Source organism: Triticum dicoccoides, chromosome 5A (genome assembly GCF_002162155.2).
Source record: "Triticum dicoccoides isolate Atlit2015 ecotype Zavitan chromosome 5A, WEW_v2.0, whole genome shotgun sequence".
Lineage (NCBI taxonomy): Eukaryota > Viridiplantae > Streptophyta > Magnoliopsida > Poales > Poaceae > Triticum > Triticum dicoccoides.
In genome coordinates this window covers 273,094,420-273,107,951 of record NC_041388.1, presented here as the reverse complement: position 1 = coordinate 273,107,951, position 13,532 = coordinate 273,094,420, and the positions used below count along the sequence as shown (strand labels likewise).

The following is a 13,532-nucleotide window of genomic DNA, read 5'->3' as shown; positions in this document are numbered from 1 at the left end:
AGAAAAGAATAAAAGGAATATTTGAGAAAAATATTTGTTCAATCTGAGTTGGAGGTACTTACATGGAAGATCATAACAAATAATGGCATAAAAATTAATCCCCCCGTAAAGTAAGAGCGTTCAGATCATTATGATGGGAGTAGCACTCATATTGGTTACAAACGAGTCCACATTCTGGAGTACATGCATTATTTGCACAACCCAGCAAAGAAATATAAAATCAACCATCTCAGAAAGATAAGAGGACTATTTGCTAAGTGATTGCAAACTCCAATGTTCCAAAAGACTGATGAGAGCATCAGCACCGTCGCCGGCTCCGTGGCCGACGCTCGAGCTGGTGGTGGCTGTCGCCGCGGGGACCATGGTCTCCATGTTTCAGCTCTGTTCTTGGTTTCTTTGGTGTTCCAGATGTTCCAAGGATGGATAAATAAATAGGCGTCCAGGCAGTGTGGCGCCCAAGTTTCTCCCTGGCAAGGTCAAAGTTTGTGGCACGCGCGGCGAAACAGGATTTTGCCTTTTAGCCTGCTACCTTGATTCTTGTATATCCATGCTCAGCCATGGGATCGCTCTGGGTGTGTTTTCTGATGGCGAGGGAAGCAACGAGGAAGGTGGTGGTGGCGGTGGCGGTGGCATTCCACCTTCCCACGGCAGAACAAAGCAATCTAAGCTTTAAAAAAATGCGCAATATAATCATGTTCATCAAGGCAGAGAGGCATTGGCGTGCTCAAATGAAAAGGCGGGGAGGAAGGTGACACACAATTGTTAATTATGTATGCAGACTCGTTGATTCACGATCGGTTAAAGATCCCACTACTTTTGGATTGCACAACACTACATACTTCCTTTGTTTTTATTTACTCCGCATACATTTTTTTCGTTTTGAATCAAATTTTATAAAGTTTAACCAAATTTGTAAAAAACAATGGTAACGTGGAGATATAAACTTAGGTAAAGTTCCACAAGAAAACCTTTGTTAAATTTCGCAAAGTTAATGGTATCATGGCCAGTGGCGGAGATACAACAAAATGCCAGGGCGGGCCAGAATGGGCTTTGGTCATACATAGGCACCGTTTTACTCACTGGACTACTCTTTTACTCATGCAAATGCTTTGGACTGGGCGGGCCGCGTCACAGTTTCGCCCTAACGCAACTCCACCGGTGATCATGGTTAGTGTTCAACTTAATATTAGGTACAAACTAATTGCAAGACAAACATGTTGAGCCCTCAATGTCGAAACAATCTAGCACATTGGGTTGATAATGGTCGAGATCAATTTGAACTACCCCTTTCATGTCTTTTTACATTGACTAGCAAAAGAGCCCATGTGTTGCAATGGGAGAGAAAACATAACACACGCTCTTAACTCAACAACCATCACCTAAGACCACAATAGATTCATCTCCTTTATTTTTGTGAGGCGTCATATTTGTGTTGCCGCTTATCCTCCTTCTCACCCTCACCGGCGATGGCCTCGGTGTTCACACAAAACAACAAAAAAAAACATGTGTTGAATATGGTTAATCCTAAGGCGTCTCTCTCTCCCTCTCCCTCTCCCTCTCCCTCCCTCTCTCTCTCTCTCACTGTCACTCTCGTGATGAGAAATCTGTTGTTTTCCCTTGCGATATTTTTTAGAGGTATGCATGTGTAGTTATCGATGTTTTCTTTTCCCTATATGGTTATAGTGGGGTGTTTTTTTGCAATCTGGATCGCCGCCGGTATGAAAAAAATGAATCTTGCGTTATAAATTATAAGTTTGCTTCCGTAACAATATTTTAAAAGTATTTAACAAGTAAAATTAACATCATATTTAGATTCCACACATTTTTCTAATAAAATTTCATATATACTATGTTAAAATCGAAGTTACAGTTTAAAAGATATAGATAATTTAGAAAATCATTTGATTTGACTCAAATATATTCCAAAATAATATTTAAAAATACTTAACAGGTAAAAATAATCTCATATTCATATTCTACATATTTTTCTAATCAAATTTCATATATAACATGTTCAAATCGGAGTTACGGTTTAAAAGATATGGATGGTTTTAAAAAGCATTTGTTTGACTTAAATATGATCCACGGATGAATTATCTAAAACATCGGGGGGGTTCAAAAAATATAAAATAACGGTTCGAGTGTGACTTAGATCCGAACGGCGGGTTGATTTCAAGAAAAGACAGGGACTTTTGTGTAAAATACAAAAATAACGATTCGTTTTAACTTAAAACAGGACTGCGGGTTAAATTCTCAGAAATAGAGGGACTTTTCTGAAAAATGACATGACGCACAAAAAAACCCAATTTGCTTTATTATTAGGTAAAGAAAAGATATACATTAGGCGGACGCTTTACAACATGTTCTTCACCAATCGTGGATGCACAAATAACACGGTCTACCTCAAATTGGTGTGGTGGCTCCTAGATAGCTCCATTTTATTATCTTCTGACTACTGAAAAACTCCGGCAAATAAAGAAGAAAAAGGTGCATCATGCAAGGCGATGAAGACAATATAATAACAATGTCAATCTCTCATGGCACCTTTATCAAAAGCTACCAAGAAATGTGTACATGCAACAACAACTATGCCGTCATAAAGGTACGAAGGATCCTAGTCATCAAAGAGATACCTACCAGAGACAGCATTGCATTCATCAAATTCATCAAATTCATGCAACTAAGGTAAAATCGATGATTTCATATCACATATTACTGTTGCTCCACTGTAACACTTAAATGACAGAAACATTGCATTCATCAAATTCGACCAACTAGGTAAAATCCATGATTTCATTGTGGATAGTCGGTCCAGAAGTTGTCAATCCGATGCTAACATACCACTATCACTAGAATATGAAGACACGCATTGCCACACAAAACCATCTTGAGAAAAGAATAAAAGGAATATTTGAGAAAAATATTTGTTCAATCTGAGTTGGAGGTACTTACATGGAAAATCATAACAAATAATGGCATAAAAATTAACCCTCCCGTAAAGTAAGAGCGTTTAGATCATCATACATTATGATGGAAGTAGCACTCATATTAGTTACAAACAAGTCCACATTCTGAAGTACATGCATTATTTGCACAACCCAGCAGAGAAATATAAAATCAACCATCTCAGAAAGATAAGAGGGCTATTTGCTAAGCGATTGCAAACTCCAATGTTCCAAAAGACTGATGAGAGCATCAGCACTACTTCCCCAAGCGAGGGGTTCCTCCACCTTCTTCCCCGGGCCCAAATCGCCTGACCCCCTCGCCCTCACCAATGCGCTCTCCGCAGCCTCCCGCTCTCCTCTAGGCCACCGTCGCACCTCCACGCGCAGGTCCTCAAGCTCGGCATGTCCGGCGACACCTTCACCACGAACCACCTCCTCATCTCCTACTCCAGAAGCGGGCTCCTCGGGGGCGCGCTGGCCGTGTTCGACGAAATGCCGCACAGGAACCTGGTTTCCTGGACCGCCATGGTGTCCGCCTCGACACGCGGCGGCGCGGCCGAACTGGGCATCCGGCTGTTCGTCTCCATGCTGAGGAGCGGCTTCTGCCCGAACGAGTTCTCTCTCGCCAGCGCGCTCCGTGCTGCCTGTGATCGGTCCGCGGACCGTGCCAAGCTCCAGTTCGGCGCCTCGCTCCATGGCGTCGCGGTCAAGGTCGGCGTGGATGCCAATCCTTTCCTGGGAAGCTCATTGCTGCTCATGTATGCCAGACATGGGCGTGTTGCTGCTGCGGAGCGCGCATTTGCGGACGTCCGGTGCAAAGACTTGACGTGCTGGAACGCGATGCTGGATGGCTATGTCTCCAATGGCTGTGGATATGGCGCGATGAGGGCAGCGGCTCTGATGCACCAATGTGGGCTACAAGCTGACATGTTCACCTACGTTTCAGCTCTCAAGGCATGTTCCATCACGGGGGAGTTGGATTTTGGACGACGGCTTCATGGATGTGTCATCCATAACATGTTTGAGTCCGATACCTCCGTGATGAATGCGCTTGTCGATATGTATTTGAGCTCCGGGCTGACGGACATTGCCATGGCTGCTTTTGGTAGGATCCGGCAAAAGGACACGATTTCTTGGAACACACTGATATCCCGTTTCGCGCATGATGAAGACGATAGAGCAGCTGCATGCTGCTTTGCTGATATGCCGCTATCGGGTTCTAAGCCTAATGAAGTCACTTTCTCTATCATGCTGAGGCTGAGTGGTGCTAAAGAGAACGCCTCACTTGGTCTTCAGGTATTCAGCCTTTCCTATCGTCATGGCTACTCCGACGATGTTCTTGTAGCAAATGCAGTTATCAACATGCTTTCGAGATGTGGATTACTCAACGGCGCACATGGCTTCTTCTGTAACCTCAAGTTCAGAAACATTGTGACTTGGAACGAGATGATTGCAGGTTATGGTCTGTACAGCTGTTCTGAAGATGCAATGAGGCTCTTCCGCGGCATGGTTTGTTTCGATGAAAGACCAGATGAGTTCACCTATTCAGCTGTTTTGTCTGCTTTCCGAGAATCTCATGAAGCAAGGAACCATGAGCAACTCCATGCAATTATTCTGAAACAAGGTGTTGCTTCACGGCAGTTTGTGTCAACTTCACTGATCAAGGCAAAGGCAGTGTTTGGATCAGTTCAGGATGCGCTGAAAGTCATTGAGGACACTGGCGAGATGGATTTTGTGTCATGGGGTGTCATCATCACTTCATTCCTCAAGCATGGCTTGAACAATGAGGTCCTTTTCCTTTTTGACTTGTTTAGAAGTGACCAAATGAACAAACCTGACGAGTTCATCCTAGCTACAGCCCTGAATGCCTGTGCGAACGCTGCATTGATCCGGCAGTCCAGATGTATCCATTCAATTGTTGTCAGGACGGGGCACAGGAAGCACTTCTGCGTGGCGAGCGCTCTAGTCGATGCGTACGCAAAGTGCGGTGACATACCGGCTGCGGAGAGTGCATTACCACTATTTCATCAGTAAGTGCCGATGCCATACTGTACAACACCATGCTGACAGCTTACGCCAACCATGGCCGGATCAACGAAGCCCTCAATCTCTACCAAGATATGACACAGGCTCAATTGATCCCCACCCCAGCTACTTTTGTTGCCATTGTATCAGCGTGCAGCCATTTTGGGCTAGTTGAAGAGGGGAAGGTTGTGTTCAATCTGATGATGTCTGAAGGTCAGGGTATGAATCCAACGAGGGCCAACTTTGCTACCCTGGTTGATCTTCTGGCGCGGAAAGGGCTCCTTCGCGAGGCGAAAGGCGTGATCGACGTAATGCCTTTCCAACCATGGCCTGCGGTTTGGAGGTCCCTGATGAACGGTTGTAGGGTCCACGGGAACAAAGAACTTGGCGTGCTTGCAGCAGAGCAGATCATGAGGATGGCCCCGAGCAGTGATGGCGCCTACGTATCGCTTTCGAATGTCTTTGCTGATGTTGGAGAGTGGCATTCTGCAGAAGAGGCTAGGACGGTGATGTCTGAGAATCAAGTCTGGAAGGTGCAAGGGTATAGCAGGATTGAGGTTTAGGGGTGTTGTGTATACGCTAAGTTAGCACTAACAGCAGAATAGCTATGTCAGTTGCAGCAAGACCTGCTATTGTCTCCCACGCATCTGGCAAAATTTTGTTTATTATTTGGTTACATGGTTGAAGGGGAGCCTTAGCGCAGTGGTAAAGCTGCTGCCTTGTGACCATGAGGTCACGGGTTCAAGTCCTGGAAACAGCCTCTTACAGAAATGTCGGACCCTTCCCCAGACCCTGCGCAAGCGGGAGCTACATGCACTGGGGCTGCCCTTTTTATTTGGTTACATGGTTACAAAAGAAACAAATACACCTGAAAATAAGTCAGGCATGCTACTATTTATTTTGGCCATTAACGCTCGAATTGAAGGCATAACATGTGCTGATAACAAACACCGACTATTAACTAATAATAGTTCACTAATAGTTCATTGATCAGATAAGCAACTTGAGATACATCATCCATGGATCCAAGATCATACCATCAGGCATGCAAGTTTCCTAATAACTAATGGCCAACATGGACCACCAACCGACCTCGGTCGGTCCACGTACATCCATCTGTTATGCAATTATATTTCTAAAATGAGAAACCAGCTATTCAGGTTTTACTAGTTTGCAAAATCAAGATGTAAAATTGGAAGGCCATTGCATTTTGATTCAAACAGCAAATATTATTCCACGCTTGTAAAAGCAGATGAATTATCTGAGCACTTTTCTGGCATATCTTCGATGGACCTATTTGCCTCACGAGATGCATCTCCCAGAGTTTGGTCCTTGTTTTCAGAAACAAATTCACCGATCTCGACTCTGGGTTCCTTTGGCTGCAGCAGCGAAGCACTGCTGGGTGGCTCCTGGTTTACGGTCCTAGCTTCTTCATTATGTTGCGCTGATGCTGCATTCCTCGGTGACTCATTTATATTTGTAGTCTCTGCATTAGGTTGCGCTGTTATGGAGTCACTCAATGGCACAGGATTTGCAGCTGCTCCGGCCTCCTCGTTGGGGAGAGGCATTGCAGTGTCAATTAGTAGCTCCTGCTTTATGCATCTAGCTTCATCATTAGGTTGCACCATTGCAGCATCTCTAGGTGGCTCTGCTCCTACTCTTCTATCTTCCACGTGAGGTTGGGGCATTGCAGTGCCGATGAGTGCTTCCTGCTTTACATTTCTAGCTTCCTCATTATGTAGCACCATTGGAGCGTTGCTGAGTGGCTCATGTTCTACTCTTCCACCTTCATCATCAGGTTGCAGCATTGCTGTGTCACTGAGTTGCTCCTGTTCCACTTTTGTAGCTTCGCCATCAGGTTGCAGCATTGCAGTGTGACCGGTCGGTTCATGTTCGGATGGCCAAGCGTCTTCATCAGGTTGCAGCATTGCAGTGTCACCGGTCGGTTCATGTTCGAATGGCCCAGCTTCATCAGGTTGCATCATTACAGTGTTGGTCAATGGATCTTCTGTTGTTACAGCTGGCTTCACAGGGACATCAGAATGATGAGCATCTCCGGGCACTCCAGTTTCATCCTTTTCCTCGTTAACTTCTTGGCCATTCTTCTTGATGAATTTATTCTTGTTCCGTTGCTTCTTGAAACCACCTTTCTTGGTCTTAAGTGATTTTGGAGTTTCAACAGGCTTTTTCTCGATCTCCTTACCTTGCCTTTTGCCAGGCACAACAATATATTTTGTGGTACCATTTGCACAACCCTCTGATTGGCCTGCAACTAATAAAGCCCGTGGATGATTCAATGTCCAACCTCAATACCCAAAGGATGAGAACGGTACAATTTCAAAAGTGAATAATCAGGACAAAATGAGCAAATGAAAAGAATACCTTGGATTGCAAGAAGAGCAGTTCGGGCAGCTTTTATCTCTGCCTCTTTCTTTGTCCGTGCTGTAGCACCAATGTATTGTATTCCACCAATCTCTACGGTGCATATGTATGGACCTTGTTTGTTGCAAGTATAAGATGGAATAGCATAATTCATCTTCTGAGCATACTCCTGAAGAAGATTCTTGCACAGACCAGTTTCTTGCTGGAAAGCAAGGTAAGATGTGTCAAGAAAGCACAGCAGGAAAGAGACTAGATTGTTATTATTCTAATTCAGTCATCCTCCTACGAATTAAGCACACTCAATCCTATAAAGCATGGTTTTAGACATGATATCAAAAATTTAGTACTTGTACTGTGAGGTATGCATTTTTCTCTCAAGGACGGAAAGGTCCCTATTGCGTGGTTCATGGTTCAGAAACCGAGGCAAAAGAAGTTGTGCATCTTCATTACTAACTGAATCCTACGTTTAGCAAAGATACTAGCAGAATGAGGAGCTTGGATAAATACGAACAATTTCCTTCAGAAATAAACACAAACAAATGAGAGTAAATGATATGTTAAATGTGGCAAAGTAATGAAATAAATAAGAGCTTTCTGATGCACCTTAAGATACTATGGCTAAAATTGTAGGCACTATTCAAAGACTAACTACAAGGAACACAAAAGATAATGGCATTCATATAGTCGAAACAATCTGTGCATCGTCACAACTGGACCATGAAGCATGTTTCTCATACTTAGGAATAAGGAAGCATGTAAATGCTGTAGGCAGCAGCACAAATGGTGATTTTTCCACTACATGATTGAAGAGGGCCAGATGGTTAGTTCTTCCCAAGCACCACCAAAGAATAGAAAGATAGATTGTCATCCACCCTCTTACTAGCTTCTACTCCCTCCGTTCCTAAATACTTGTCTTTCTAGGCATTTCAACAAGTGACTACATACGAAGCAAAATGAGTGAATCTACACTCTAAAATATGTCTACATACATCCATATGTAGTAGTCATTTGAAATGTCTAGAAAGACAAATATTTAGGAACGGAGGGAGTACATTAAACACAAAATTATTTCTAACCATATGCTACCCACAATATTCTTTCTAATCATTTCACATAAGCACAGCCAGACTTGAGAAAGAAAAAACAATCAACAACTTACGACTGCCGGGATGGTTGCATTGGTTGGTAACGCCACAGACTTGCCGATTTCCATGAGCGCAACTTCGGCGGCCGACTGCTCTGCAGCCTTGCGGCTGAAGAACCCGGGTAGCGAGTCGTACTTGACGTTGTTAATCACCACGCTGGACTTGAAGATTGGCTCATGGGAAGGCCCCTCCTTGAGGGTTTGGTACTCCGGCGTCATGAGGCCGGCTTTCTGCGCGTACTCCTGCAGCCTGCTCTTGAAGACGTAGCAATTCTCGACCCCTGCGCGAAAATCAAGCGCACCACGGCTCAGGAAACCACATCGTTGCAATGTTGGAGATGAAATTTGGGATTTTATCTCGGGGGAAATTCTATGCTAGCATCCTACAACAAGTTCTGATAAGACATGTAGTAGCAGCAAGTTGGGGCGCCCAAGAAACAAGATAACCTAGGATCCGGAACCGACGCTCGAAAATAGCACAGCAGGGGAAGGACAGAAGGGGAGAGGGAGGGCCGGAGGGGGAGGGGAGGGAGAAGGGGATCTTGGGCGAACTTACTTATCCCGCCGCAGCCGCCGCCGTTGGGCGCGGGCGAAGTGTTGGCCTCCGGCGGTGTCGCCATACCGACACCGTCCATGCCCACCGCGCCGCCGCTTTGGAGAATCAGAGAGGAGGGTTTTGTGCGGCCTCTTTGTTGTGCCGGGGGTGAATGGCTCATGTGCATGTGTGTGCCTTTAGCACATAGTAACATACATGGCCAAAATATTCGCCTCTCATTCGGTTGGTTCCCAAAAGAGAAAACTTAACCCTAAAAAAAGATTCTTTTAAGATAAAAAGGTTCAATGTACAAGGAATATATTTTATGAAGATAAACAATTAAAATCCTAAGATTACTTGAGGGATTGCATACAAGCATGGATCCGCACATCCTCTCTGTTTTGACTTACGTTTTTCATGATTTGAGCAAGTTCCGAGTGTTCCCATTCTCGAACGGGTGCACATCAAAGACTTGCAGCAACTGCTCGCCCAATGATCTCAAGTCCATCATCACATTGGGTCTTTGGGAGCTGTGGAAATATAGAAATGATGTGGTTTTTGAAGGAGCTACCACCTCCACTCGAGAGGTACTTCTGAGCATCAGCCGTGAAGGAAGAACTTGGAAGACGGATGGGCTTCTCACGAGGGACCTCGATTCTTTCTTTGGTATGCTATCAAGGCGGGCAAGTGGCGAGTAGTAAGCTAGGTTATCTAGGTGAAGACTGCCACGGCAGGGTTGTAACTATAAGCGGTGAGATGTAAGTTTCAAACGATGCAAGCCGCGGTGGAGGATCTCTTCACCCACTTCTTCTATTAATGGATGATATGTACACTTGTGCAAATTCTAGAAAAAAATGTGCTCCCATTCGATCTTGTTACTTTTGAAGGTTGGAGACTCCTAGGCGGTAGAAGTTTTGGTGAGGAATCGATTTGTGATTTACCCTCCAATAGTTTGTGAAGGTTTGGAGCTGCCTCAAAGTCTACCACTAATGGTTGGAAATCGCCTTCGCAATAACATCCATCCCTCCAACGACGATTAGCTTCGCTCCAAGGAAGTGAACATCGAACATCTTCGTCTCCGGTGAAGATACAATACACAAGGGGTGGCCATTCGACCGGGAAGCACGGTGTTGGGCCGGCCTAAGGGCCCAGGAGGCTTGCCGGCAGACTGGCTCTAGAAAGCAGTTGAGGGGCTCGACTCAGAATAGGAGCGTCATCTTAGCGTGTGTCAGAGCTAGATCCGACAGATCCCTCAGTAGGGTCAAGGGAGGACCCATGTTGCGCCGAGTGGGCGCCTAGGCCCAAACTCAATTTTTTTCAGCTTTGAAGCCCATTGAGGGAGTCCTGGATTAGGGGGTGTTCGGGTAGCCGGACTATACCTTCAGCCGGACTCCTGGACTATGAAGATACAAGATTGAAGACTTCGTCCCGTGTCCGGATGGGACTTTCCTTGGCGTGGAAGGCAAGCTTGGCGATGCGGATATTCAAGATCTCCTACCATTGTAACCGACTTTATGTAACCCTAACCCTATCCGATGTCTATATAAACCAGAGGGTTGTAGTCCGTAGGCGATCAACTCCATACACAACAATCATACCATAGGCTCGCTTCTAGGGTTTAGCCTCCTTGATCTCGTGGTAGATCTACTCTTGTACTACCCATATCATCAATATTAATCAAGCAGGAGTAGGGTATTACCTCCATCGAGAGGGCCCGAACCTGGGTAAAACAAAGTGTTCCCTGTCTCCTGTTACCATCTGGCCTAGACGCACAGTTCGGGACCCCCTACCCGAGATCCGCCAGTTTTGACACCGACATTGGTGCTTTCATTGAGAGTTCCTCTGTGTCGTCGCCTTTAGGCCCGATGGCTCCTTTGATCATCAACAACGATACGGTCCAGGGTGAGACTTTTCTCCTCGGACAGATCTTCGTCTTCGGCGGCTTCGCTCTGCGGGCCAATTCGCTCGGCCACCTGGAGCAGATCGAAAGCTACGCCCCTGGCCATCAAGTCAGGTTTGGAAGCTTAAACTACACGGCTGACATCCGCGGAGACTTGATCTTCGACGGGCTCGAGCCACGGCCAAGTGCGCCGCACTATCTCGAGGGGCATGATCTAGCTCTGCCCCCGGACAGTGTCCTGGAGGCCGCACACGCATCGGTTCCGACCCCTAACTCGGAGCCTATTGCGCCAATTGAGGATGAGCGGTTGGACGTCACCTTGGGGGCTGCGATCCCGAAAGCGATCGAGCCGAACGCTAGCCCCGCACTCTGCATGACCCGTGACTCCGAGGATCCGGACTCCTCCCCGGACTCCGAACCCCCCGCGCCCCCGTCAATCGAATCCGATGGGGCGCCGATAATGAAGTTCACCACCGCAGACATCTTTCAGCACTCGCCTTGTGGCGATATCCTGAACTCTCTCAAGTCTCTCTCCTTATCAGGAGAGCCCTGGCCGAACTACGGTCAGCGAGGATGGGATACAGACGATGAAGAAATTCAAAGCCCACCCACCACCCACTTGGTAGCCACTGTCGACAATTTAAATGACGTGCTCAACTTCGACTTCGGAGACATCGACAGCATGGATGACGATGCAGGAGATACCGACGAACCAACGCCCATAGGGCATTGGACAGCCACCTCATCTCACGATGTGTACATGGTGGATACCCCTAAAGGAAGTGACAACGAGGAAAAAGGGGATGGGACGGGAGATCGACCCCCCGAAAAGCAATCAAAGCGTCGGCGTAAACGCCGACCCAAGCCCCGCCTCGACAAAAACCCAGCCATAGAGCAGGACAAGCCGGTAGACGACGAGCAGGCCTTAGAGCAAACGTCCGAACAGGGCAACACGGATAGAGAAACCGAACATCCCTCCCCCGGCGAAAACGGCATTCCGGACGACCTCATGCCGAATAAACCTATGGAGCAGAAGAATCTCCACGAGAGGCTCGTTGCAACTGCACGCAGCCTAAAGAAGCAGAAGCGGAAGCTAAAAACAGCGGAAGACGCACTCCGGATTAGATGGAGCAAAGTAATCAATACCACAGATAAGTACGGCGACAGTCGCCGCACTAAAAGCTATCCGGAAAGAAAGCTACTGCCTGAATTCGACGAAGAGGCCCTAGAGCCCTCGCATTCAAAAAATGAAAAAGCCACACGGTCGGATAAACGACCCCATAAAGCGGCAAGCGGCGCCGCACCTAAATCGGCATGCGACCCACTTAAGGATTCGCATCATGGCCCAATCAGGTCCATTTATGGGCCAAGAAAGCAAGCTCTCGTAAGCAACGCTATGAAGCCATCATCAGAATCCGGCACACCCAAATACAGGGGCGCCGCACACCCCCTATGTTTCACCGATGAGGTCCTGGACTATGAATTCCCAGAGGGATTCAAACCCGTAAACATAGAGGCATATGATGGAACAACAGACCCTGGAGTCTGGATCGAGGATTATATCCTCCACATACACATGGCTAGAGGAGATGATCTCCACGCCATAAAATATCTACCCCTTAAGCTTAAAGGGCCAGCCCGGCATTGGCTTAAAAGCCTTCCCGAAAACACAATTGGAAGCTGGGAAGAGCTCGAGGATGCTTTCCGAGCAAACTTTCAAGGGACCTATGTCCGCCCTCCGGATGCAGACGATCTTAGTCACATAACTCAACAACCCGGAGAATCAGCTCGGCAGTTCTGGAATAGATTCCTCACTAAAAAGAATCAGATAGTCGATTGTCTGGACGCCGAAGCCTTAGCAGCTTTCAGGCATAACGTCCGAGACGAATGGCTCGCCAGACACCTCGGCCAAGAAAAGCCAAGAACAATGGCCGCACTAACAAGCCTCATGACCCGCTTTTGTGCAAGGGAGGACAGCTGGTTGGCAAGGTGCAGCCCCAGCGACCCAAGTACATCCAAAACTAGGGATGGAAACGGAAAACCGCGACGCAACAAGGACAGTCGCTGGACTAAGGACAAAAGTCCAAAGAGCACGGCAGTCAATGCCGGATTCAAAGGCTCACGACAAAAACAGGAAAAATCGCCCCCCAGGATAACAGGGACGATCCATCCAACCTAAATAAAATCCTGGACAGGATATGTCAGATACACAGTACTCCCGGGAAGCCTGCTAACCATACCCACAGAGACTGTTGGGTTTTCAAACAATCCGGCAGACTAAATGCCGAACACAAGGGGCTCGACACACCAAGCGAAGACGAGGACGAACCCCAAAAGCAGAACACTAGGAAACAAAAGAGCTTCCCACAAGAAGTAAAAACACTGAACTTACTTCACATAACAAAATGCGGGGCGCCCGTAAAGGTACGCACCACACGGCCCATCCCCAAAGGGTCCCGCCACTGGTTGTCAAAACCAATCATCTTCGATCAGCTGGATTATTCTAGGAATATCAAGAATGTAGGCTGGACTGCCTTGATACTCGATCCAATAATTGGCGGACTCCAGTTTTCAAATGTCCTTATGGACGGCGGCAGTGGA

The 13,532-nt window shown here is 46.7% G+C and overlaps 1 protein-coding gene and 1 pseudogene across 2 annotated transcripts; one reads left to right on the top strand and one right to left on the bottom strand.

The window, feature by feature from the left end:
- The first annotated feature begins 3,190 nt into the window (after positions 1 to 3,190).
- LOC119300972 lies at positions 3,191 to 5,702 on the top strand (annotated as a pseudogene).
- A 203-nt stretch (positions 5,703 to 5,905) lies between these two features.
- On the bottom strand, positions 5,906 to 9,204 carry LOC119300971 (double-stranded RNA-binding protein 8-like). 2 transcript variants are annotated; one of them, XM_037577873.1, is made up of 4 exons: positions 9,053 to 9,204; positions 8,512 to 8,777; positions 7,353 to 7,554; positions 5,906 to 7,242 (listed from the first exon to the last, which is right to left on the bottom strand). In XM_037577873.1, exons 1-4 carry the CDS (start codon positions 9,129 to 9,131, stop codon positions 6,200 to 6,202), a joined length of 1,590 nt encoding a protein of 529 aa, XP_037433770.1. In that variant the 5' UTR covers positions 9,132 to 9,204; the 3' UTR covers positions 5,906 to 6,199. The 2 variants fall into 2 exon arrangements, with proteins under 2 accessions (XP_037433770.1, XP_037433772.1); XM_037577875.1 differs by having other exon boundaries at positions 5,906 to 7,236.
- Positions 9,205 to 13,532: the final 4,328 nt, after the last annotated feature.

What these genes read in the sequence shown, in the direction of transcription:
- LOC119300971 (XM_037577873.1), bottom strand. Translation starts at nt 9,131, where the DNA reads ATGGACGGTGTCGGTATGGCGACACCGCCGGAGGCCAACACTTCGCCC. An exon ending in CGGCGGCTGCGGCGGGATAA is followed by an intron (nt 8,778 to 9,052) that starts GTAAGTTCGCCC and finishes ATTTTCGCGCAG; the next exon opens with GGGTCGAGAATTGCTACGTC. An exon ending in ATGCAACCATCCCGGCAGTC is followed by an intron (nt 7,555 to 8,511) that starts GTAAGTTGTTGA and finishes CTTGCTTTCCAG; the next exon opens with CAAGAAACTGGTCTGTGCAA.